Source organism: Mesoplodon bidens (genome assembly GCF_964165515.1).
Source record: "Mesoplodon bidens genome assembly, chromosome: 11".
Taxonomy (NCBI): Eukaryota; Metazoa; Chordata; class Mammalia; order Artiodactyla; family Ziphiidae; genus Mesoplodon; species Mesoplodon bidens.
In genome coordinates, this window is record NC_138167.1 from 42735831 (window position 1) to 42760428 (window position 24598).

The 24598-nt window shown below is 46.5% G+C and overlaps 1 protein-coding gene across 1 annotated transcript in view; it reads left to right on the forward strand.

The window, feature by feature from the left end:
• SARNP (SAP domain containing ribonucleoprotein) overlaps window positions 1-11555 on the forward strand; it is a 52948-nt gene extending 41393 nt beyond the window's left edge. Inside the window, exons 10-11 of the mRNA XM_081249583.1 lie at window positions 8281-8370; window positions 11266-11555. Coding sequence (XP_081105709.1) covers window positions 8281-8370; window positions 11266-11307 — 132 coding nt within the window. The 3' untranslated portion in view covers window positions 11308-11555. The remainder of the gene's footprint in view (window positions 1-8280; window positions 8371-11265) is intronic.
• The last annotated feature ends 13043 nt before the right edge of the window (window positions 11556-24598 follow it).

Sequence of the window (24598 nt, forward strand, 5' to 3'; positions counted from 1 at the left end):
AACCATCAGTTGCTGTCATTCACCGAGAGTATGAAATTAGAAGCCCACTCACCCTGGAGTGTTTCATAACCTTTACCTCTGGGAAGTCAAGGCCATGTCATTATTAATCTACCATTGCCTGAAAGCCCCCAGGCACTGCTTTTCATCCTGCCATCAGTCACGTGGCAGCGAAAGTCAGGAAAGTCACCAGAAGGCTCCCTGTCTTCCTTTTTGCCTCACTCTCACCTTACATTCCCTTGGAAAATCAGATTGGCTTGAGAACTATTAACATCTTAGTATGGTAATTCAATTACAAAAGGAGGCAATTACTTGGGTTTTTTTTTTTTTTTTTTTTTTTGCAAACTGATCATCCGTAGCTCACCATCAGCCTCTCTTCCATCACTCCAGGGAAAAGACTTCTGAGAAAATAACTGTTAAAGTAGGATAAATAAAGTGGCATGGTTTAGGTCCTGTTGGGAATATATATAAGACTCTTACCCATTGAACAGTGTTGGATGTGGGCAATAGCTCAGTCATTAAGGAGGAGGGCCAACTCCAACTCAGCAGTACCTAAGCTTCCCTGAAATGTCCCTTCTACTTGTAAGGATATCTCTGACTGAATTGTTTAGATTGGAATTTCTGCTTCTCATACATAGTGTAAGAAGGAATGATGTGAGTGAGCTCGTTGTACTGACCAGAAAAAAATACCTGGCTTGGTTAATTCTTTTGGTCTCCTATAAGAACAGTGAGGATATCTTTTATTTGAATTCAGTAAATACACTTGCTTTGTGTTTTGGGATTTACTGAGTTCAAATTCCCTACATAAGCCTGGTTACATTTGGGTCATTGTTTTGTTTCTCCTAGTTTATCTCTGTGATCCAGAGTGGCACTGGTAATAAGATTGAAAAAGGGGAATGTTTGGGCTTCCCTGGTGGCGCAGTAGTTAAGAATCTGCCTGCCAATGCAAGGGACGTGGGTTGGAGCCCTGGCTGGGGAAGATCCCACATGCCGCGGATCAACTACGCCCATGCACCACAACTGCTGAGCCTGCGCTCAAGAGCCTGCAAGCCACAACTGCTGAGCCCACGCACCACAACTACTGAAGCCTGCAAGGCTACAGCCCGTGCTCTGCAACAAGAGAAGCCAACCGCAATGAGAAGCCCGTGCACCACAACTGGAGAAAGCCCGTGCACAGCAACAACGACCCAACACAGCCAAAAATAAAAACAAATAAATAGGACTTCCCTGGTGGCACAGTGGTTAAGAATCCGCCTGCCAATGCAGGGGACACGGGTTCAAGCCCTGGTCTGGGAAGATCCTACATACCGCGGAGCAACTAAGCTCGTGTGCCACAACTACTGAGCCTGTGCTCTAAGACTGCCCATGAGCCACAACTACTGAAGCCTGCGCGCCTAGAGCCCGTGCTCCGCAACAAGAGAAGCCACCACAGTGAGAAGCCCGCAGAGCACAACGAAGAGTAGCCCCTGCTCACCGCAACTAGAGAAAGCCCGCACGCAGCAACAAAGACCCAACGCAGCTGTAAATAAATAAATAAATTTATTTTATTTTTTTAAAAAAAGTGAATGCTTTAGCACAGCCCATGGGGTGCTTATTAAATCAAAGTGGACTCCTTTTGGCAGAGCAAATAACCCTAGCACACTAAGCTTGAAGCAACATTCTTTATTGTATTCAGGATAAAATTAGTAAGTTATGAAAAATGTTCACCTGAATTTGAATCTTGAAGACACAAGTTGGGTTTGGAAGGTAAAGCTGGAACTCCATTTTGGGAAGAGATTTTATTTCATTTATTTTATAAAATTATTTATTTGTTTAGGCTGCACCGGGTCTTAGTTGCGGCACACGGGATCCTTAGTTGTGGCATGCGGGATCTAGTTCCCTGACCAGGGCTCGAACCCGGGCCCCCTGCATTGGGAGCATGGAGTCTTACCCACTGGACCACCAGGGGAGTCCCTGGGTAGAGATTTTATCTATGGTACTTTGCCATAAAAAGAAGCAATCACTTTAGAAAGCATCTGTGTGATATTCACGCTGCCACTTGTTGCAGCTGATTTCCGCTTGTGACTTAATTCCTGGCTACAGTGTATATGCCATGGAAACCACTGACAAGAGCCCTTCCTTAATTTAAAATTTCGAGCTATAACTTTGTACTTCCATTCCCTCTCCTTTTCCTTCTTGGGGCACTGAGGTTGTATTTTTTTGTTTTGTTTTGTTTTAATTAATCCCATTGTATTTAGAGAGGAATAAGTTCTTAAAGGACCAGCACCAACCTTGTGACTAAGTTTATGTCATCTTGTCTTCTAAGTTTCTACCTCTGGATCTGGGTGTTTGATCTCCACCTCTCTCTCTCTCTCTCTCTCTCTCTCTCTCTCTCTCTCTCTCTCTCTCTCTCTTTTGCCGTGCCACCCCACACGGTTTGCCGGATCTTAGTTCCCCGAACAGAGATTGAACCACAGGCCTTGGCAGTGAAGTCCCAAGTCCTAACCACTGGACTGCCAGGAAATTCCCTGATCTCCGTCTCTTGATCTCATGTTTTTCTCTCACCTCAGTACTTCTGGCCTCTCCTTTCTAATAGAAATCTTTTCAAAACCACTTGTCAGGGACAGGCCACACATTTTGCTCCAAACTTTATAGCAGTCAGTAGAAAGAGGAAAACACAATTGTACTGTTTACAGTGATTCACAGGGTTCAAAAGGTAAAACTAACAAGTTGTTCAGCAAAAGCATAATTATTTGGGGTCTGGGAATCAGAAAGAATATTTCCCCATGAGTCCTCATAATGCAGTAATGTAATGAACAATGGCACACACCTTTATAGTCATTCAGTTGTGAATTCATAAGCCCTATGAGGTTAAAGATTTTTGTCTTATTCATCTCTCTGTTCCCAATGCTAGAAAACAGTGCCTGACCCAAAGTAGGCTCTCAGTGGTTATTTGAATGACTAGTGGATGAGTGGTTTAATTTTATGGTTTCAGTGTTATTGACAGTGTTGATAGAAACTGATGTTGTGTAATTCAGTGAAAGCAATTCCTCAGAGGCCTTTAGAGTACCTGGAATTGGATCTACAGAGTTAGAGGTCGGATCCTTGCCCAGTTCCCTTGGACATTACCTTATATAGATACCTGTTTTTGTAGTCATTAATTGTTAGGGATGTTGATATCAGTTAAAGCCTGACAGCATAGTGTTTTTTTTTTAGGGTCCCAGAAAGAGAAGATGGTTAATAGTACCTGATGGAGAAGACTGTGGTTTTGCTGAGTTACTGTTCTGCTACACTTTAACCTTAAATCTGATCCTCTTTCCAAATATCATTTGCCTTGCAACTGAAGGGAATTTCCTTGTTGCCTTGGTAATGTCTGTTTCTTGACAACTTTTGATGACTTCACTTGTAGTGTAGAAGAAGAATGAATGGCATTGTTAGTTTCAAAATTCTGTTGGTGGTCTCAGACTTTGTTTCAAGGACCAGAAGGAAGCAATAGAAATAATGGCTAACATTTATTGAATACTTATCTGATAGTTCCTGTGTACTAAGCATTTTCACACATGTAATTTGTATCTTGGGGCAACCTGGAATGTCTCCGTCTTTTCTTTCAGCAGGTATCATTTTCTTTATATTGTCCAAGGATTTGCCAAATGTGAAAGGGAAACAAGAAGAAAAGTGAATTTTGAAAAGTTGAAGATGTCTTCTGAAAGGTTCAGTTAGGAACTATCTTATTCCATGATGGAAAATACAGTGATAGTGATTCATGGGGGCATCTGGCTTTATTAAATATATATCATGCTTTCTGCCCTGTGCTTCTTATACGACCTCTCTCCTCTTTTACACAGTTCTCTTTCTTGTTTTTATCACCAAACTTCTGAAAAGAAAAACAAGGCAGTTATTGGGAGATAGGAATGAGGATCATGTATGCTGAAGTTATTGGCGTCGGTCAGTTAGTTGGCTTGCTCTTTTAAGTCTTGAGTGAGAGAATGAGGGAAGTGAAGTACATGGATCAATCTGAATATCCAGTGCCTGTGTTTACTCAGTGAGGACAGGTTTCTCTTCTGATTTTGGATGCAAGTGGTATGTTTTGAAGAGTTTTCACTTGATAGCAAATAAGGGCGTTTCAGATTCCAGCACTATTCTTCCCACACGGGAGCAAGCCTGGGAAGAAAAAAGATTTGTTAGTGGTTGAGGGTTTGTGGGAGGGAAGTGGGGGAGGGATGAAGAAGGGAAAGGTTTGCAAATGCATATGACACTGAGCTAGAGGGGTCAGTGCTGCCTGCAGATGCACAACCCCATTTGTGCACTTGAGCATGGCCTGGGGGAGCATTGGCCTGATGAATGCAGAGGGAGATGCATTTTGATCGAGGTAATTTCCTTCAGATGGGTCTCACCATCCCATGAATCAAAACCTGTCAGCAAGGAGCTAAAGATGGAGTGAAGTTTATTGTACGTTTGTTTCCATGCGACACCGTCACGCTAGAAGGGTCAAGTGAGAGAGATCATTAGAACTGTGTTGATTTACTGGGCCTGTTGTGCACTTTCCCTGCAGGGCAAGGAGGAAAGAGGCTTTAGGAGGGGAGCTGAGGGGCACTGGGTAGGGAGAGAAGGGCAGGCATGCACAAAATAAATAAAACCCTCTCTGGTCTCTGCGGGTGAGGGGTGGGCAGGCTCTTCATAGGGGGTGGGAGGTGGGGGCATCTGTATTGTTTTTTTCCTCCTAGAGCCCCTGGTATATTTGGAGCAGATGCTCTGCCTAGATCTCCAGGAGAAGACACCAGAGGATTAAAAAAGGAATCTCAAGGGGAAATCTCTGATAGTAGCCTTAGTGGCTAGAGAAATATATCCATCTGACCCTACCCGCCCCCTTCTTTTCCTCCCTCGTTCTTTCCCCACCTTTGAGCTCAAAAAGAAACACAGGAAATTTAATTTAGAAGTCAAACTCCCCATTTTGGGATGCAGTGAAGTAGAGGACCAGAGGAAAGGCTGTCCCACACACTCCAAATGGACGTAGGCTTTGCGATGAGATTTGTGAAGGGAATGGCCCCAAGGTTTGTGCAGAGAGAATAGATAGGTTTCAGCAGTAACATCTCCCTCTGTGATGTGAACGTGCTGAAGTATCCCTAGCGCTGAATTGAATGAAAAAAGTAAATAGTGATAGTTCAGCAAGATACGATCTAGTCCTGCCTATCCCCAAGAAGGGTAGGTATGGTATGCCCCTTTTATTTCCCTTAAAGCTGTTTCCTGCTTGGCCTGGAGACTTAATGAAATGGAGAATTTTTCATCTAGAATGTTCTATAGAGGTTCTCATTTTGAAATCTCCGTTTATATCCCTTATTCACTTTTTATCTTAGTGGTGGTAGACAAAATTAAGAAAAGCTTCCTAGTGACTTGGGTAAGGAAAAATATAGTGAGGCCTGTGTTCATTGGAAACCCTAATTCTTTTCATACAGTTCAACAGATGGAATAGCCAATTAACCAAAGTTAGAAACAAATTGAGTTGAGAAAATCTTTAGTATGAGACTACTAATTGGAGTCCTAGTTAGTTATGAAGTAGAGGCATATGGTATGGTAGAAAAGGGGGTAGGATCCTTGCATTGACCCAGTCATTTGAGTGCTGTAGAAGTTGTTGAAGTAGTTTACAACTACTTTTTTTTTTAAATTTAATTAATTAATTTATTTTTGGCTGCGTTGGGTTTTCGTTGCTGTGTGCAGGCTTTCTCTAGTTATGGCGAGTGGTGGCTTCTCTTGCTGCGGAGCACGGGCTCTAGGCACGCGGGCTTCAGTAGTTGTGGTTCTCAGGCTCTAGAGCGCAGGCTCAGTAGTTGTGGCGCATGGGCTTAGTTGCTCCGCAGCATGTGGGACCTTCCCGGACCAGGGCACGAACCTGTGTCCCCTGCATTGGCAGGCGGATTCTTAACCACTGCGCCACCAGGGAAGCCCTACAACTACTTTTAGCTAAGGATCCTAGTGATCCTTCTTCCCTTGGAAATTAAGCACTACTTCCATTCTGCTACTCTTCTTCCAAAGAAGTGCTTATGTAAGATAACCTGAGGTTTTGGTAAAGTTAAGAAAGTGGGTTCTCGAGTAAAATATCTTGGGTTCCATTTCTGGCTCTGCCACTTAACTATTTGTGAGACTTGGGAAAGTTACTTAATCTCTCAAAGCCTCTGTTTTCTTATCTGTAAAATGACCTGCTATGTATGTCATGGTACCTGATATTAAGATTGTTAAAACAACTAAATCAGATACTGAATGTAAAGAACTTCATATAGTATCTGGCACATAGTAAGCACCCAAATGTTAGTGGCTATAATATAATCATTATTATTTTAATTTATGATTATTAAAGACAGGAATACTTTTTTCCTTTGGAACCTGGCTCAGTGTTTTACAGTAGTTTAGATTACATTAATTATGCACCTACTATGGATTTGCTGATGGTTATAATGAAAAAGGCAGAAAAAGTATGTAGGCAGTATTCTATTCTAGTAATACACTGTGATTAAGTGATAACTTGTGTGTAGGATTCTTCAGTGCTTCAATAGCCACCAAGCTTTCTTAGCTTCTTTCTTGCTAGAAGGCAGGTGGCGCAAAAGCGAGAAAATGAACGTTTCTCAAGCTGAAAGAGCCAAAGTTAAGACTGAGAAAGTACTCCTGACTACTGTGTTCAGAGAGCTGCGCTAGCTAGACAGATTGAACACAGAAGGCTGTAGAGCTGCTCTGCTTTTGACCAAGAGGTGGTTCCTGTGGTCGTAGGGACAAAGGCAGCTCCATGGTCGGCATTGAGAGTAAAGGTATTTTAAAAGTTCTTGTGTCTCTGTAGGCCTCTTGGTTGCCTTTCCTTTTGACTCTGGTTTTTGGGACACCCAGAAACACAACCTGCCTACGTATGTCAGGAATATGAACTTCTTGGGTTTTTAAAAAAAAATCCAGCTCAGGAGCACCACACATAAGCTTGCTCAAAAGTTTGTTTAAGCAACTATACCCCAGTTAAAAAAAAAAAAAGTTTGTTTCAACATGTTTGACCTGACCTTATGTTGGCTAACTTTTGTAAATAAAGTCAAAGAAACTGTCCTGGCTCATGATCAGGGTGTTATGTGTGTATGGAGTAGAGGGTCCCCTGGGATATCTGAGAAGATAGGATCTTTGTCTAGATGTGTCAAGTTCTAGAAAATGCTTTTGGGGGAGAAAAAACACCCAGGAAGCCCACATACTTTTAGATGTTTCTAATCCTAGGGCTGGGCTTTTGATTGCTGGTGACAGGGTATGAGGGGAAGGTGGAAAAGGGGAAAATAAATAACTGTTAAAGTGAGATTAATAAAGTGGCAGGCTTAGGTCCTGGTGAGAATATAATATATATGAGACTCTTGACATCGAACAGTGCTGGATGTGAACAGTAGCTCAGTCTTTAAAATGCTATAGGAGAATGGCCAGCTCCAATTCATAGTATGCTGGAACATTCTCTCCAATTACAGGGCAGACACCATGAGTCTCTTGGATGCTTGGAAAAGGTCCAGAGCATCTCTCTCAGAGAGACGACTGCAGCTGTTTCCTTATTTCAAAATCATTCAAACTCTTCAGAGCCTTCTATGACTTTGCTGGGTATTCGTAACACTTAGCTTTCTTTGTAAGTTCTTCAGAAACACCACTCTGGCCCCCTTCCCCTTCCCTTTTTTTTTTTGTGGTACACAGGCCTCTCACTGTTGTGGCCTCTCCCATTGCGGAGCACAGGCTCCGGACGCGCAGGCTCAGCGGCCATGGCTCATGGGCCCAGCCGCTCCGCGGCATGTGGGATCTTCCCGGACCGGGGCACGAACCCGTGTCCCCTGCATCGGCAGGCGGACTCTCAACCACTGCGCCACCAGGGAAGCCCTTCCCCTTCCCTTTTTTAGCAAGAAAATGGAACTTGTAAGCAGTGTTCGACAAATAGTTTGGGTGCCTTCTACCAACCTGCTCTCTGCAGGTATTATTTGTAAAGCCTCAGTTTTCCATATCTCTGAACTACAAAAATTTCTTTAGCACAGAAATTTGTTTTACGGGTGTTTCCTACTGTTTTCTTGACTCTGCTTGTCTTATGAAGATTGAAGCCCTACTTAACATTAAGTTTTTAGTCATTCTAGGGACAATATGCTATATGCTAGCTTATTCAGTTTCCTATCTGTTTTTTTCTGTGGGTGTGATCCTTAGTTCTTGACACAAGGTTGGCTAGCATATTGTAGCGAATAAGTTATAATTTCATTCCCATTTACCTTGTGAATGGAGGGATAGCTTGTTTCAGCCCTTTTCTTTGTCCCTGAACAGTCTGAGGATGACGAGAAGCTGAAAAAGAGGAAGGAGCGATTTGGGATTGTCACAAGTTCAGCTGGAACAGGAACCACAGAGGATACAGAGGTAAAATATACCTGGAATGCTTCACAGGGCCCTTGAAGGGAAAATGAAGACAAACAAACAGAATGGAGAAACATTGTTATTTCCCTGGCCTACTTCTTAAGTGCCTAAATGACAAGATTTTTGGTCCTTTGCTTGATATCTGTTTTCTGGATAAAGTGGCCCCACTGAATTCCATCAATATAGTTAAGTAATTCACTATTAAGAGCCAGTTAACCTAGTAGGAAAGAGCACAAGATTTGGAATTAATTAAGCTTGGATAAGTGACTGTGCCACTTAGTATTACTATATTTCTTACAAGTTATAGTAATTTTCTGAGTCTCAGTTTCATCATCTGGATAGTGGAGATAATAAAACCTACCTCGAAGTGGTATTTTAAGCATGAAATGATTCTGTGTCAAATGTCAAGTATTCAGTAAGTAGCAGTGTTTCTGATTATCTGCCAAGCAAATTTCTTTCATCATTTAATGAGGGCCGTATCCAACCCAGACACAAATATAGTTGTTGGGCACGTGGGATCTTTTCGTTGTGGCATGTGGGCTCTAGTTCCCTGACCAGGGATCGAACCTGGGTCCCCTGCATTGGGAGCATAGAGTCTTACCCACTGGACCACCAGGGAAGTCCCTGGAAGCGCAGAGTCTTAACCACTGGACCGCCAGGGAAGTCCTCAAATGAGACTTCTTGTTCTTATCACTTTATTTACAGATAGTTTCTCAAAATGAAAGGATGGCTTTTTGTTTGTTTGTTTGTTTAAGACTTGTGTGCATCTATATCCCAGCATTTTCTGGAGTAACATTCATTGAGACTCTGAGCATTGGCAGACAATATTGATTTGCTGGTTTGAGAGTATCTATAATGGAGACCAAGCGTTAGCAGAGGTGTAGTGAACAGTTGAAACATGGATATGTTTAGGGACTTCCCTGGTGGTCCAGTGGTTAAGACTGCAAGCTCCCAAGGCAGGGGGCCTGGGTTCAATCCCTGGTCAGAGAACTAGATCCCACATGCCGCAACAAAGATCCCGCACACGACAGCGAAGATCCCGCGGGCCACAACCTAGACCCTGCACAGCCTATGTTTAGAATTATAGAAATTTCTTAGGTGGTGAGGAATTTGAAATGTTACTTCTTCCATTTAATCCAAATTTATTTCTTTCCATCTACTTCTAGAGATGGCCTCTGAAATTCTATTACCTGACACACTCAAAATCTTTTTTTATTATTAATTAATTTATTTATTTATTTATTTTTGGCTGTGTTGGGTCTTTGTTGCTGCACGTAGGCTTTCTCTAGTTGCGGCGAGCGGGAGCTACTCTTCGTTGTGGTGTGTGGGCTTCTCATTGCGGTGGCTTCTCTTGTTGCAGAGCACGGGCTCTAGGCGTGCAGGCTCAGTAGTTGTGGTGCACAGGCTTAGTTGCCTCGCAGCATGTGGGGTCTTCCCGGGCCAGGGCTCGAACCTGTGTCCCCTGAATTGGCAGGCGGATTCTTAAACCACTGCACCACCATGGAAGCCCTCAAAATCTTAGTCTCTTTATGAATAAATATCAGAGTCAATCTTGTAATAAACCCTGAAAATTTCAGAATCTGATCAGTTTACATTCTCCACTGTGAAAAAACTAAAGGATTTTATATTCTTCTTTGTGCTACTAGTTCAGAATAAAGCGTTACCTGTTGTAAGTGAATGTCTGCTTACTTGCTGACTTGCCAGGATAAGTTAGAAGTAAACTTAGGCTTGTTTTAGTTCTAGTTAAAATTACTCCCTCTTTGCCAAGGAAACTGTCATTAGACCAAGCATGCTCACTGAGTTGGTACATTTGACCTCCAAGGTAAGGCAGATGAGGATTTGTTGAGTAGAAAGGAATAGTGGCTTTTATTGGGAGAGTTAGTATATGTAAGGGAGTAGTAACTTTTGAGGCTGATGGAGTTTATATGAACCAGATGACTTTCATTTGATTCCAAAGAATTGTGTCAGTAATCCAGGTGGAAGGGAGCTTGGCTTGTATACACTCAGCTCTTCTTTTCTTTTCTTTTTTTTTTTGGCCGTGCACAACGCGGCATGTGGGATCTTAGTTTCCCCGACCAGGGATCAAACCCGCGCACCCACTGCATTGGAAGCGCAGAGTCTTAACCACTGGACCGCCAGGGAAGTCCCACTCAGCTTTTCTTTTTAATATAACTTTAACCTCCTCTGTGAATGGAATAAAAAAAAAAAAAGCCCCCTCTTTTCTGGGGTCAGTGGTTAGAGTGAGGACTCAGTAGTGTTTTATGGGTCACTCCCAGCACAAAAATATCTTTCTCTCTTTCTCTCCCCCACCCATTTTGTGCCCTCTCTCCCACACTGCCTCCCTTAAGAGATCCATGTTGGGGCCTCCCCACCCCCCATTTGGCATTGAAGATTTATATGCCTCTTTGTGGATTTGGAGGCCGAAGGAATAGTTGCTGATTGGGCCTAACTGCCCAGAAGGGCATCCCCTTCACCTTCTCCATGAAATAGCATTGGTCAACCTTTTGTCCTTTGAAATTTCCCATCTCCCCACTGTCTGGAAGACTTTTCCCAGCCTGTTTAAGGATCCATTGTTTCCAGGCTAACTTGCTGTAAGGCTGAGTGGCCCTTTCTCCTTCAGGAATCTTTCCATTTTCTACCACTATTCTCTTCCTCCTCTCCCTCCCCCACCCCCTACTCCCCACAGTCTTCTCCCCTCCTTATTCTCCTTTCCCATCAAACCAGCTCTAACTGGATAACTAGAGAGATTCAGACATTAAATCTCTGGCTGCCAAGCATAAGCCTGGCTTTCCCTCCTTCTTGGGCCTTGTGACAGTCCATGTGAGTTTGGATTAAAGCAGCCAGGAACCCACTGTTGTCTTGCAATCTAATTTTTTTCTTCTTGCTTCTTCCTTATAGGCAAAGAAGAGGAAAAGAGCAGAGCGCTTTGGGATTGCCTGATGAAAAGCTTTTGATGCTTTCTATTCTCCACTGGTTTCCATCTCTTCGACTCTTCCTGGTCACATATATACCTAAATGCACAGTCATGTGCCTAGGTCCTGCCTTGCAGTGAGGGAGCATGTACCCCAGGTACATCCGTGAACTCCAGCAGCAGTTTGACTTACTGCAGTTCCAACTTTAAGGTTTTTGTTGTTGTGTTGTTGTTTTTTAATTATTATTTTGCTTGTTAATAAAAAAAAAATAGAAAAAAGAACTGTGTGTTTTATCAGGTGCTCCTTTGAGTTCTTAGTGCCAGATTAGACCAGATAAAGAGAGCTTCAGGGGCAAATATTATAGCGAATTAGCCATAATGCCTTTATCCTTTAGAAGAGAGAACAAGGAAAAGGATTGAGTATGTCCCTTTAAGCCTATTTATTTCCTTCTCTCATACTCACAGGCATCCTTTTACTTCTTTATCCTCCATGAAGAGGCCAAGTTTCACCCTGAATCTTTGCTTCAGCAGGTTGGCATGACCCACTGGAATAAGATAGGGAGAACACTGTGGGTTTTAGTAGGTGCAAAGGATATAAACACAAGGACTAGTGATTGGTAGTCTATAATGGAATGGAGTCCAGAGTCCCTCCCTATTCTGGAGTCCAGAAGGGCCCTATTTTCAAGAGTGACTTGTCTTCAGTCATAGCCAATATGTGGGATCCTGTTGGTTATGCAGTTCAGGGAAGGAGATTGGCTGGGTACCCCTCAGAGCTAGAAGTATGGGGATTCAGAGTATGACAGGATGTGAGAGGTATTAAGCATTATTACCTACATCATTGGGAACGTAAGCTGTGGACTGGAGGCTTCTATTTTCTAGTCAAGCCTTATGCTAGTTTAGTTTGTCTTCTATTGCAGAAATATACTTTTGCAGTTTTGGTGGCAATGTTTCTTAGATACTACTAAAATCCATTTTCCTTGCTGAGCCTCCTATTTAGAAAGATTTGGCTCTCCCTAAGCAGGGTTGCTTGTTTGCATTTGAAGTTTCATGGAGATGTGAGACCTGCTACTTAATCTTTTTGGACATGTTGGTATAGGGTTTCTCCTCTTAATCTTTACTTCTGTACATCTATATAAGGTTGGGTTTTGTTTGGTTTTCTGATAATAAAACTTAAGAGCTTGGCACCGTACCTGAAGACTTTGGTCTCATGATCAGATCCCATGTTGCTGTGGTGTAATTCCTCGTTCCCATTTCTACTAACACCTCTGTCTGGTTTTGTAATTAATAGAAAAGTAATGGTTTGATCACCTTCCTAACAAGAATCTCTTTCCACAAAGTCTCTTTGGTTGCTGGAGGACAAGGACCTAAGTTTAGAATGAGGAGGTCCAAAGATTGCCTGTTTGTTGTGAATTTTGCCCCATTCTGAAACTTTGGAGAAATGAACAAAAAGGAATGCCGGTTAGAGTTCTTCCTCCTATCATCTCTGGCCGATACTGTCTGCCTCCCTTTTCTTCAGGCCCCCATTCTGAGGCTAGCTTTTCCTTTCTCTTACTCTGTCTCTCTGAAAGCGGAACCAGAGAGAATTAGTTCAGTTTTGTAGCTTTACAGAGATCATAGATTCAGGAAGGGTTTTCTACCCAAAATAAAAAAGAGGTAAAGGAATAGAGCAGATGCTGATAAGGGAGTGGAGCACTAGGCCCTTCAGAGGTTTTCTTCACTTTGTCTCCTTATCCTCTGTAATGTTCCAGAAGGGATTCAGCCTCCCCACCCCAACCCCTGCCCCCAGGATTCTCTTTCTGAAGCCTAATCAGTCTTTTCCACACTTAAACTCGCTTTCCCCATATCTTTGACACAGTGTTTCTCAATTTGTATGGATTTTTTACTAGCCCTTTTCATCCCATCTCAGCAGCTGTTCTTATGTTGGTCAGAAGTCTCTCACCTCCAAGCCTGATCACCAGATCCTCCTCTTCCTGCCTCGTTGTAATCATTCCACACATACTTTTTGAGTGTGAATAGTTCAGGATGCCTATGTCTTTTTTACTAATTCAGTCTTAAAATAGTTAAGTCCCTTGAACGGCAGAACAGGCATCCAAGCTTGCAGTTCTTTATCTGGGATCCAAGTACCCTTCCTTCCTATCCCCTAGTCTCTTTAGTGTAGCTAATCTGAGATCCAGATGTAGTTAGCTGACTTCAGGCTTCTTTTCCCTGTTCTGAAGCTGTGACATTCTCTGCATACCTGGAAGCTCTTAATGAGGGAGTCTATAAAGATGCGGAGGGAACCAGCTCTGTCAGCTGTAAACCTGCACCTTTTTATGGTTCTCTAGGATCATTCTCTTTTTCTCCACCATCACTCTAAACTGCCCTTCCCCCAACCCCAAATCCTGGGAACTTCTGAAGATACAAGGCTAGAAGCTTCTGTGGGGATGAGGGCTATAAGGAAGGAAGATGTGAATAAGAGCAACACTTGGTGTTGAGTCCTGTTGCCATATCTGACATGAGAAACAGAACAGGGGGAAGGAAAGACCTTATATAAATAAGTGAGAATAGCTATTTTTCCCTGTTCTCTTTTATGAGGGCCCCTGACAGTGTCACTCACCTCTGATTATTGGAATCCACCAAAATCTAATGTCCTCCCTTTCTTGCAACATGTCCACACTCTTCTTGTTTTCCCTTCCAAAGGGACTGAAAAATGTCAGGTTTTACAACTTTGGGGATCCTTTTTGAGCCCCAAGTGCTCCCAGCTTTCTCTTTATTTCTTTTCCTTTCTCAGTTGTCCCAGCCTTTAATTTTTCCACCTCTCAGATCACTATTAATAGATTAGAATGAAATATTGTATAGCAACTACTTTGGTGTAATTCCTTGTTCTACCACACTAGCTCAACTGGGTCCAAGACCCTGGGCAAATTACTTAATCATTCTTGACTCTTTTTCTAGACTCTGTGCCAGTAGCACCCCTATTGTGAAGGTTGCCGTGAGAATTGACATTATCATATTTATGTACGGAGCATAATTTTCTTACCATAGTTTGCAGAGTAATCGTTCAGTAATTATTGGCTCTTAATTTTACTAGGTGATTTACAATAGAATTATTTTCTTTTCCTTGAGTAGGTTCCAGCTAGAGGGTAGGGGTCTGAGTGGACTAGTTTGTAAGTGTGTATGTGTATGCATACCACATATGGAGGTGCATTTGGGGGTTCAGAGAGTGGGAAGAGGTAGGAGGAGTCCCAATTGTTCCCTTACCCCCAGCTCACTGGCAGGAAAGCTGACGTTGTGGCTGGGGGCATTGACTTCCCTGCTTCTGCCTCACTACACACCAGAAGCTCAAGTGCCACTGCCTGCTGGTTCTTAGCTTGGGGCCCCTGACACAGGCAAAGACAGAGTATAGGTCAGCTCCTCATCCATTAGGTTGCAGGATGTTTGGGGATAAACGTCATCTTGCAGTCTCTTCTGGGTGTCCTCTCAATGTAGGAAACAATGAGCAATGGAGGGGGGGAACCTATTTTTAGCTCAGGCCAAAAGTTAGGGGTAGATGTAGATAAAGCAGTTCATTGGGGAGAGGATACAATATGTAGCACTTCAGTCCTCCCTCAACTTGTAGTTGGTCTGAGCTGTAGCTGGTCTGAGGTGTAGCTGGTCTGAGGTGGGGTCAATCTACTCACAGAACTGACAGGACAGGGAAAGCATGGTGGCACGTTGAACCCACATTGTCCCCCATTCTGGATCAGGTTGATGTTACAGGAACTTTCCTGTCTTGTTTTCAGTTATAAAGCAAGATTCCTTTGCTACCACCCACTCTCATGCCCTGGGAAGTGTGCTCTAGGTATATGGGCAACATTTTTATAGTAGAATCAAAGAATACTTAAGATGCTTAACCACTCTTGGTACACTGGAAGTTCAAAGTTGGGTTGGTTTGTGGACTTTGTTGAAATTTTGCTGAGGAAACCTAGGGTCAGGGAACTGCAGGAGAATAGGATAGATATTATTAGCTGGACCATCTCAAGAGGACTTTTAGATCTTCTGTTCTGTGGAGGCTGGGAGAGGGTTTGGTAGTCTTTGGGACTGTTTAGGATCAAGCCTCCAGTGAAGCGTTGTACTAGGTTCCCTTTCTTTCCCGTCCTCTGCCCAACCTCCCTTGGGCTGCATGTCCCAGCCCTCGTCCCAAACGACCCTAGTGTTCATTGCTTCAAAGACCCCCATCTTCTTAGTCCTTGAGCACAAAGTTTCATTCTCCCTCAGATCCTCTGCTTCCTGGTCTCCAAGGTGTAAACATGGCGCTTGATTAGGGAGAAGAGCTCATCACTGAATTCTAAACTCTTTGACTGCTTTTATTTTTCTTTTTTCAGGTTCAAGTGCTGGATTGTGTCATGTGACCATCCCAAAACTCAGAGCACCCTATGGCCATCTTTGCCCTCTGTCAGTCACATAACTTGAAAACTGCCTGATGGCCTTTTTGCAATGGTTTCCTCCAGGAAGCCTTGATCTCAGTGAAGAAGTCCTTTCCCGGCCTTCCAGTGCCCCTGTCAGCCCCATACTCCTCAGACACCCTTAACAAACAAAGGCAATCACGCACACGGTGTAACAAATACACAAATAATAATTACACTAATTATGATCAGAGGGGCACTGGCCAGGTCCACACACATCATAAGATGGGAGAGGGGAGTACTAGTTCCCACTAGGTTGCTGGGCTGTGCCCCCAAGCCTCTTTACCCCGTGCCTCTTTGGGGGTGAGGAGGACCAGGGGAATGAGACTTCAACTCATAGATTTATGTTCATAAGAGAAAGACCCTCCCCCAAAGGTCTTTATTTGGTGGCATTAAAGGGGCATATTCTAAGTGTCCCCCAAGTCTAATGCCCCAGCTCTCTAGAATTTGTAGAGGGAAGTCACCTGATGCCTATTGCCCAGCCCCCACCCTGTGCCAAGATCAAGAGACACGGGCATTTGCCCTTGGAGGAGGCGTCTTCTGTTCTTCACTTCTCCTTTTCTTTCCACCAAGGAAATGTGAACGGTGTTGATGGTCAGGTGTATCTTGTTCTCCAAGGTTGGGGCATAAGGAATGATGAAGAACGGGGCCAGAGAGGAGAGGCTGGGGGTTAGTATAGCTGCTATCTGGGAGGAGGCAAGTTGAAACACTTAACAGCCCTTGCCTGTTCCGGTACCAAAATATCTCACTTTTTCACTGTGGGAATGGGAATAAGATGCCAAAACTCACCAACATCACCTTTCCAAGGGTGGCCACATAGCTTTGCCCCTTCCACCAGCTGGGCCAGGCAGGAAAGTCATGCTCTTGGGAAGAACAAGCCTTCCAGGTCAGCTCTCCAGCTTGGGCTTACTTTAGTTCAGTACTGTTTGCATCAGACCCACGACTGCTGGCTCTACTTAGAGTGACTATTTTGCTGAAGGTTCTTTCCCCCTCCTCTCCTGACATCCTCGAGGCTCTTGCCTGGAGCCAAGAGGTCTGGAGGTGAGGTATGGATAGATAGGGTATGGATCAGGAAGGAGGTTCTCAGCTCCTTGTCTTCAGGCACTGTCCAGCTGGGAGGCAGAGGGGAACTTGGACTCTGAAGCCTGGGACTCCTCTAAGCCTCACATCTCTTCACCACTACTCTGGTGCCCTGGTTATCTGTCCCACAGCGAGAGGTATTTTATGTCCATAAAGTGCCCGTGGTAAGTGCTCAGAATTCATCTCTTGGCTGTGGCGGGTGCTGCTATTTCTCATTCCATCGAGGGGAAGAAACTGAGGCACAGTGAGTCCAGAGGAGGGTGGGTCCAGATTGTGGGAGGAATGAATAGGCCCAGCTAGTGACCTGGAGTGGCAACCAGTCCCTGCCTGCTTCCTAGCTTTCCAAACCAGGGAGTCTCCATCCTTCCCAACCTCTGCCCTAACTGGCCTTGTCAGGTGCTTTTCCCCACTTGTATTGTCCCCTCCCTGCTGCCAGGTACTGCTAGATTCCAAAAATAAAAGATAAAAATAATTATAGACACTCTGCTCCTTTGTTCTACCCCCTTCCACCCTGAGCTTTGGGGTTGGGGGACTAAAATGTCCCCCTTCCAGAATCCCTTCCACCTTGGTCTGCTGGCTCTATTCCCTAGCCCAGAGCAGTGATTTGGATTCAAATGCCCTGTAACCTTCAGCCTCCTTACAGCTCCTTTCTTGACCCCTCCTGACCCTTCCCAGACCTGGGGACTCTGGGCTCTCTCTACTCTTCTTTTTATTGACCTGAAGATAGAGGCTGGGAGCAGAGGCATTCCACAGGCTCTTTGGTCTCTCTCTTGGCTGGGGGGAATTTGGGCATAAGCAGGCCACACCTGTGCCTAAGTCAGTACTATGAGGGTAGACCTGAGGGTTAGTTTTGTGGCTCTCATACAGATACTGGATGTTGAGCCCCTGCCTCCCACCCACCACCCCCCAGCTCCTAAACCCTAACCTCTTACTGTTTCTGTGACTGCTGGAATTCAATTCAACCCGTTTGGCTCAGGAAGGTTAAGTAGGGTGATTTTGGGTTGGAAACTTCCATGTGTCAGCCCTCTTGCCCTCTACTCCCATTCTCAACCCTGGAAGCTTTAAACAAGTGCTTAAGTAGGTGAGTATTGAGGAAGAACAGGGTTTGGGAGATAAGGGACAAATAGGGCACAGTGGGCAGGGGCCCATCTATTTCAGTAAAGCCAAATACCAAAAAATGAAAAGTCATAATAAATAAATAAATAAAATTCCCAAATCCTCACTTTTGCCCCTGCCCTCACTTCCCTTCCCCCACCCACTGCTGGAGGGAGAAAGGGAAGAAGCTAAGAATGGGTTTTGATTTCCTCTCTTAACTGAGAATGGTAGTCAGGGGATCTCCCCAGACCATACCAAGCCCCTCACCTTGCCAGTGGAAGAAAGGCTTGGTGTGGGGCTTTCTCAATACTGCATTTCTGTCTCTTTCTCAGGGTTTATCTCTGCCTAGTCTCTGTCTCTTCTGCATCTCTATCCCTTTGCCTTCTTCTCACTGCTGCTCTTTTTGTTCCTCTGTCTCTATTCCTCTGCACTACCTCTGTCTCTACGTCTCTCTGTCTTCTTGCCAAACCTTCTCACCTCAAACCTCAAAAACTCCCCACCTGACCATGCCCCCTCTTCTCCCCCCTTTCCCCCAAACCCCTCACCCCTGCATTCCCCACCTGCCTCCCTCGGCCGTATTGCACACTGCTTGGGCAGGGAACAAGGTGTGATGCTCATCGAAGAGGTGGAGAGAGCTCTAGGGCCTGGGCGGAGGGGCTCAGGGCTGGGGGATCTGGGGGTGGGGTCTGCTGGGGAGGCAGCCTCTGTCCCCCACCTTAGGAGCAGCCACAGCGATCCACCACCATGCCAGGGATCTTGCCGTAGATAATCTGCTGCTTGTCATTGAAGTAGAGCATGTTGATTGGGGACATCTTGGTGGGGGTACAGCAGGGCCCAGCAGAGCCTCTTGGGTTAGCCTGTTGCACCAAGTGGGTGTGCGGATACTTTTGCATGAACATGTACTCGCACTGGCCGGAGCAGTAGTTGGCCTTGTAGCGTTTAGGTGCGATGATCCAGTCCCAGCCAAAAGCCTCGAAGTCCACAGTGAGGGGGTATCGGCAGCAGCGGGACTCACTTGAGTGCTCATCGCAGTCCAGGCCCAGGTTCCGCCGGGACCGCTTTGTGTTCTCTAGGACTCGAAGCTCCATGAAAGGATGCTGGGGGTGAGGGAGAGGAGAAATAGATGTGATAGAGCCTTGCAGAGCTCTTACTCCCTGTTTCTTCTCACCTGCCCCTCAACAGGGGCATCAGAACAGAGACTATTGATTTCTCAGCTTCTCCAACGCTCCCATCCCCAGCCCGCCTTTTACCCACTTCTCTTGCCAGCTAGCCACCTCTCCCTCAACTCACCTTCCCCAATTCTCTCTCTTCTGGCAACCTGATCCTCATCAGCCCCTTGGCCCAAGGTCTCAACAACACCCCACTTTTGTTGTCCCATGAAGCTATTTACTCAAATAGATTTACTTCACCCCAAATCCAGTTTGCAACTGTTGCCCCCTTGGATCTCTGAAAAGCGATAGCACCCCATTACCACCACCTAACTCTCCTCTAGAATCAGCTCCGGGCCCTAGAAAAATAATGCTGGTCCCTAACCCACTTTACGTTTCTGGCCTACCATTTCCAACACCCCACCTCCTCAGGGCCAGGTTATACATATCTGCCAGTATCTCAGGCTCCCTGCTCACCAGCCCCTCGGCTCCCGGCCCCAGGGAGGTGACAGCCAGGTCTGTGCCACTGGGATCAAAGGCGTTGATCTCGATGCCCCAGTTGCTCTGTGGCTGGCGGAACCAGCTATGTAGTACTTGCTTGAAGTCGATGCTTTGCCAGTGGCCGGAGCGTGAGTGCAGGTCAATTTTGAGCGAGCGGATACGGATGTGACGCCGGCCTCCGCCCCCTCCCCCTGCGGTCCCTTCCCCAGTTAGGGGTTTCAGTCGCAAGATCTGCAGGTAGACTGTGGCTGGACGGGGCACAGGCCGGAGATAAACCCACAGCTGGGCCTTCAGTACCTTTGTGAACATCACCTTGGGGCTGAAGTGGAAATGGCAGCAGAGAGGGCTGCCATCTGTCTGCACCGCAGGGTCGGCTGATAAGAGAGAAGGGGGCACAGTATCAGCAAAGGGTGTCTGTGGAGCCAACTGGCAACTCAGACTCCTCAGCCTGTGTTTTCCAGTTCTTTACCCTTCTTCCCTGCCTGTCTTCTTGACTACCATGTCACTGGTACCTAGAACAGCACCCCTGCTCTCCCTGTAAGATAACGGCTCTATCAGGCCTTACTGATCTACACCCCTTCCTTAGTCTGTCTGCCCTAATGCAGAAGTTCCTCTCTACCAGATAACCTGCAAAGATAGTTGTTAGGGAATTCTTCCACTTTGCAGTCTTCCCTTCCTCCAACTTTCCCTAGCATGTAGGGCTCCAACTTTTCCTGAACCTTTGATGCTCTCCATAAAAGCCAAAGCTCATATCACACCTGCTGTCCTCAGGTCACCTTGCCCCATTTCTGCTCTGTTTTGTCTGGTGGCCAGGTGGAGCCCGGCACACCCCCCGAAACAGATGGCCTCAGGGAATGGATAACCCAGGGTCCAGATAGGGAGCGTGGGCTCAATTTATTCCATGAAGTAAACCAGAATTCAAATCTAGGCTTCTTCCATCATTCCCCCCAGAAATAACACTCCCAAAACAATGGAACCACTCAAACACGCCCCATGCATCTGACTGCTCAGTCCCTTGACCCTGAGAAAAGTTCCCTCAGCTGCTGCTTCCTCATCACCGTTAATGCCTCCACTTTTAAGAAAGGGAAGAACTACCTCCGTGTATTTTTTCTCCTACTTTCCCAAAGCATCAGAAATAGTATTCAGCACATCAGATCAACTTTAATCAGTCTTCTCTCCCCTAAGCTTCCTTTGGTTTCCCAGTTCAGTGCCAATAAGTCTTTACAAAGGTTTAACATCCCAACTTCACATTTTGGCCAATTTCCCCTTGTTTTGGATCATAAACTGACCCTTCTTGAGTTTAAAGGATGCTTCTCAATATCTGCCTCTGCTTCCATTTCAGCTCCGCTCAGTTCCCCTTTCTAATCTCTTAAATCAGTTGGGAGTGCCCTAAATCATGTTTCTATTGGATATTAATATCCATTCTCACTCTAAATAGCCTGAGGAAGAATCAGGAATGAGCTTCCAGAGCCATGTAAGGATGATCAGGAAGTCCAAGCTCTTATGTATCATGCCCAGGTCTGCATAATCACAGAGAATTTATCATCCGTTGTTTCATCAGCACTCCCCCACCCCCACCCTAGGAGAAGGAGGATACTTGAAGTGACATGGGGAGGAGTACTTAAAGATCTTCACATATTCGGGGCACAAGACACAAAGTTCCTTTGCAGCTTTCCCTTGGTTCTTTTCCAAAGTCCCAGGGCACTGGTAGTACAGTTATCCTCCAGCTGGAGCTTCAGTGATAGTACAGTGAGGTAGGGTTTGGGGAGTGGAGATTGGGGGTTAGGAGAGTCCCTGGGGCAGGGTAGCTGCTGGTGAGATGGAGAGTGACAAGCAACAATCCAAATAGCGTGCTCTGCCTAATTTCAGTATAGGGATTGTTTTATTTCCCTGCCTGTCTTCACCATTAGGTACTAATCTCCGTGAGAGTAGACACTGTGTCGATACTGTTTCTGTTTTGCTCACCATTGTTATTTCCTCCCACAGTACCGGGGCAGTGTTCAGTAAGTGCATGCTGAATGAACTCCCTAAACTCCCAATCTTAAATTATACAGGCAAGTGCCTGAAAGTTCTTCCTGGCATCTAAACACTGTTCTCCGACTACAGTTGAAGTGGGTTTAATCACTGCCTGACTCATTAACCAGTATCTGACCTTATTCACCAAGCTTCTCAGTGATACTGATAATAATCCTTGCTTCACAGGAGTGCTGAGCATTAAATAAGAATGTGAAAATAGCAGTAGTTTCTCAGTTGGTTTATCGCTAGTTTTCTAAACTCTAAACATACGTCCCTATGTAAGTTGACCCAAGGCTTAGTAATGGGGGACTGCGCTCCAGGGCCCCATCTCTCTAAGTCTTTGGTTCCTTCAGGCAGAGTCCCCCATCCTCACCCCCGGGAATCACCATACACTTCTCCCCCACTGGATATGAGGACAGTTGGTATCACAAGGGGACACGATGAAGACATTTGGAGAAAGAAAAGGGAAAGGAGATGAAACAGGGGACTGGAGATGGTGAGGGAGATAAGAATAGAGAAGAGACAGAGATGAAGTCATGTTGGAAGAGACTGGCAGAGGAATGGAGAAAAGAAGGAAGAGAGTGGAAGATCATGGTAAGGGGAGAAGAAACAGGTTTGGGAGCTGGAGAACACTGGGAGAGGAGGAGGGATGCCAAAGGAGTGAGTGGGGGTTAAGAAGCTGAAAGGAGGGAAGTAGCTAAGACTAGTGGGGTAGAGAGAAAGGATGGAAGGAAACAGAGGGAGGAACAAAGAAGCAGGTAGAGCCACAGAGGGAAACAAGGGGCTTGAGAGAGTCCCCAACACACACACAGGCCCAGCTCCCAAAGGGAGGGGAAGGAGCCACATCTGTGTTGGATTGATCCGGGTTGGTGGCAGGCAGCAGGTCAGGTTTAGTAGGCGGCTCTGTTCTGGAGAGAGGTCATTGCACTATTTTCAGCAAAAGCCCAACCCCCTCTCTGCTCACCACCTCCTCCTCTTCCCTCACGCCCCACTCCCAAACACCAAACACACTTTCCTTACCCCGGCTGGAAGGCCTAGGGGCAGGAGGTTGGACTGAGAGGGCAGGGGCCTCTTGGTGTAGGGAGGAGAGAGAGAAACTGAGGGGCTGGGCTTGGCTCCCAGAAGGGCAAGGGGGCTGGGTTCCCAGGATGAAGGCTGTGGTGGGAGAGCCTGAGAGGGTGGAGGAACTAGGGCAGGCACTGCAGCCTAGGAGAGGTGGGGGCTGGGGTCCAGGGTTGAGGGCTGGGGGAGGGGAGGAAGGGGGAGGGGAGCAGAGGCCATCGCTGCTGACAAACACCTCCCCCGATTAGCAGAGCACAAGTCTCTTATTAAAGCGGGTCCCTGGGGATTAGACTATAAAAGTCTCTTTTTCCTTTTCCCCTCTCTCCCTCCCCGCCCCTCGGCTCCCCCTCCCTCCCTTAAGAGCTCAGCTTGGCTCTTAAAGGGGACGTACAATACCTGGATGGAGACCCAGTTCCCTAGTTATCCAAGTCCCGGGGTGGCAGGAAGGTAGAAGCCGAGGTGGGACCCCACCTGCTGGTGTCCTTCCCCGTCCTCCCCAGCCCCTGAGTCTAACCGGCATTTCCCAAACTGTGTGTGCAGTGTCTGTTCACTTCCTGCATCCCCATTACCAGAGCTAACTCTGGGCTCAGGCCTATTGGTTAAGAGATGCTAGGGATAGAGTGAGCAAGGGGAAGTCCTCAGCTCCATCACTCATTCTGGAAATCCTCACACACTGCACCACACAGACCAAAGTATCTTTTTCCTCTGCACCCTTCACCTTCTTCCAGCAAACTCTTTTCAGAATCCCTCTACCACTCTCTGTTTCTGTTGGTATCCCCGCCCCCCACCCCTGCCCTCAGCCAGTCTCAGACTGACCCTAGCTTCTATAAAGCAGACGCCTTAAGAGCAGAAGGGAGACTGAGGAACTCAAGACCAGATCCTAGGCCTTCCCACCCCCCACCCCAGGTTAGTTTCCTAGTCCTCCGAGAGTTCTTTACAGCCCTGACCGGTACTGTGGAGTTAGGGTCACAGAAAAACTGGTGGCAGTGTGAGGCACTCAGCCTCCCGGATGCACGCCTGGGTTCCTGTGCCTCTCCCTGGGGGGCGGGCCACTAGGACTCCCCTCAGCCCCCAGCTTTTTATGACCCATCTGCCAATAAACCGGTCTCCCCCTCTTCTGTTCAGAGCCATAAAACCAAACAGTTGTGGGGTCGGGGGCGACTTGCCAAACCACTAGGGCATAAGGGAGGGCCTGGCTCCCTAGAGTTGTTGGGATGGGGGAGATCTCAGTGGGGGAGGGGAAAAGGGAGTCATCTGACCTTAGGGGGAGCTGGGGGGTTTGCGGGGGGGGACAGTGTTGGCCTGGATTTTCCAGGCCATAAAATTTCAAAGCAGCTCAAGTCTATTAACAGGTTCATCTTCCGTTTGACCAGAGACTAGGATGCCTGGGTCCCCCCCTCCCCACCCCCCATCTATTGCTTTCTTTATCCCCCTAGGTCTTCCTCTCTCTTCTCAAGTCTGGTTGCGGCTAAGGGCACGTGCGATACAACACTAAGGTTTGAGCTGCCAGATGGGTGCCCTAAGCCCCAGCGCAATGGAGTTGAGTTCTCTGAGCTCGGTTAGTACCAAGAAGGCACAGCTTTCCCGGCCCCTTGGGAGACCTGGTGTCAGAAGGGCTCCCGATGGGACGAGTGCCAGCTGGGCTGACGGGAGAGATACAGGGCTCTGGGATCTCACTACTGGGAGAAGGAGAGGAGCACTAGGTTTTCTGCAGCTCGGGGGGCGCGCTGCAAAGCCCAAGGTGGAAGGGGTGCTGAGTTGGTGCCAGGGCCATTGGGAGGCGGAGAGCACGGCAGCCCGGCTGGGACTGCGGGGGGTCCGAAGCCTCCCGCTTCTGTTCTCCAGCCTCTCCACCAGGGCCTTCAGGACTGAGTTGCTGTCCCTTGCCCTCTGCTGCAGGGGGACCCCAGCTTCCCCGAAACCCCACCACCACCACCACACACACACACACACAGGGTGGGAAGCGGTATCTCGCAACCCTTTCCGTTTGCCCC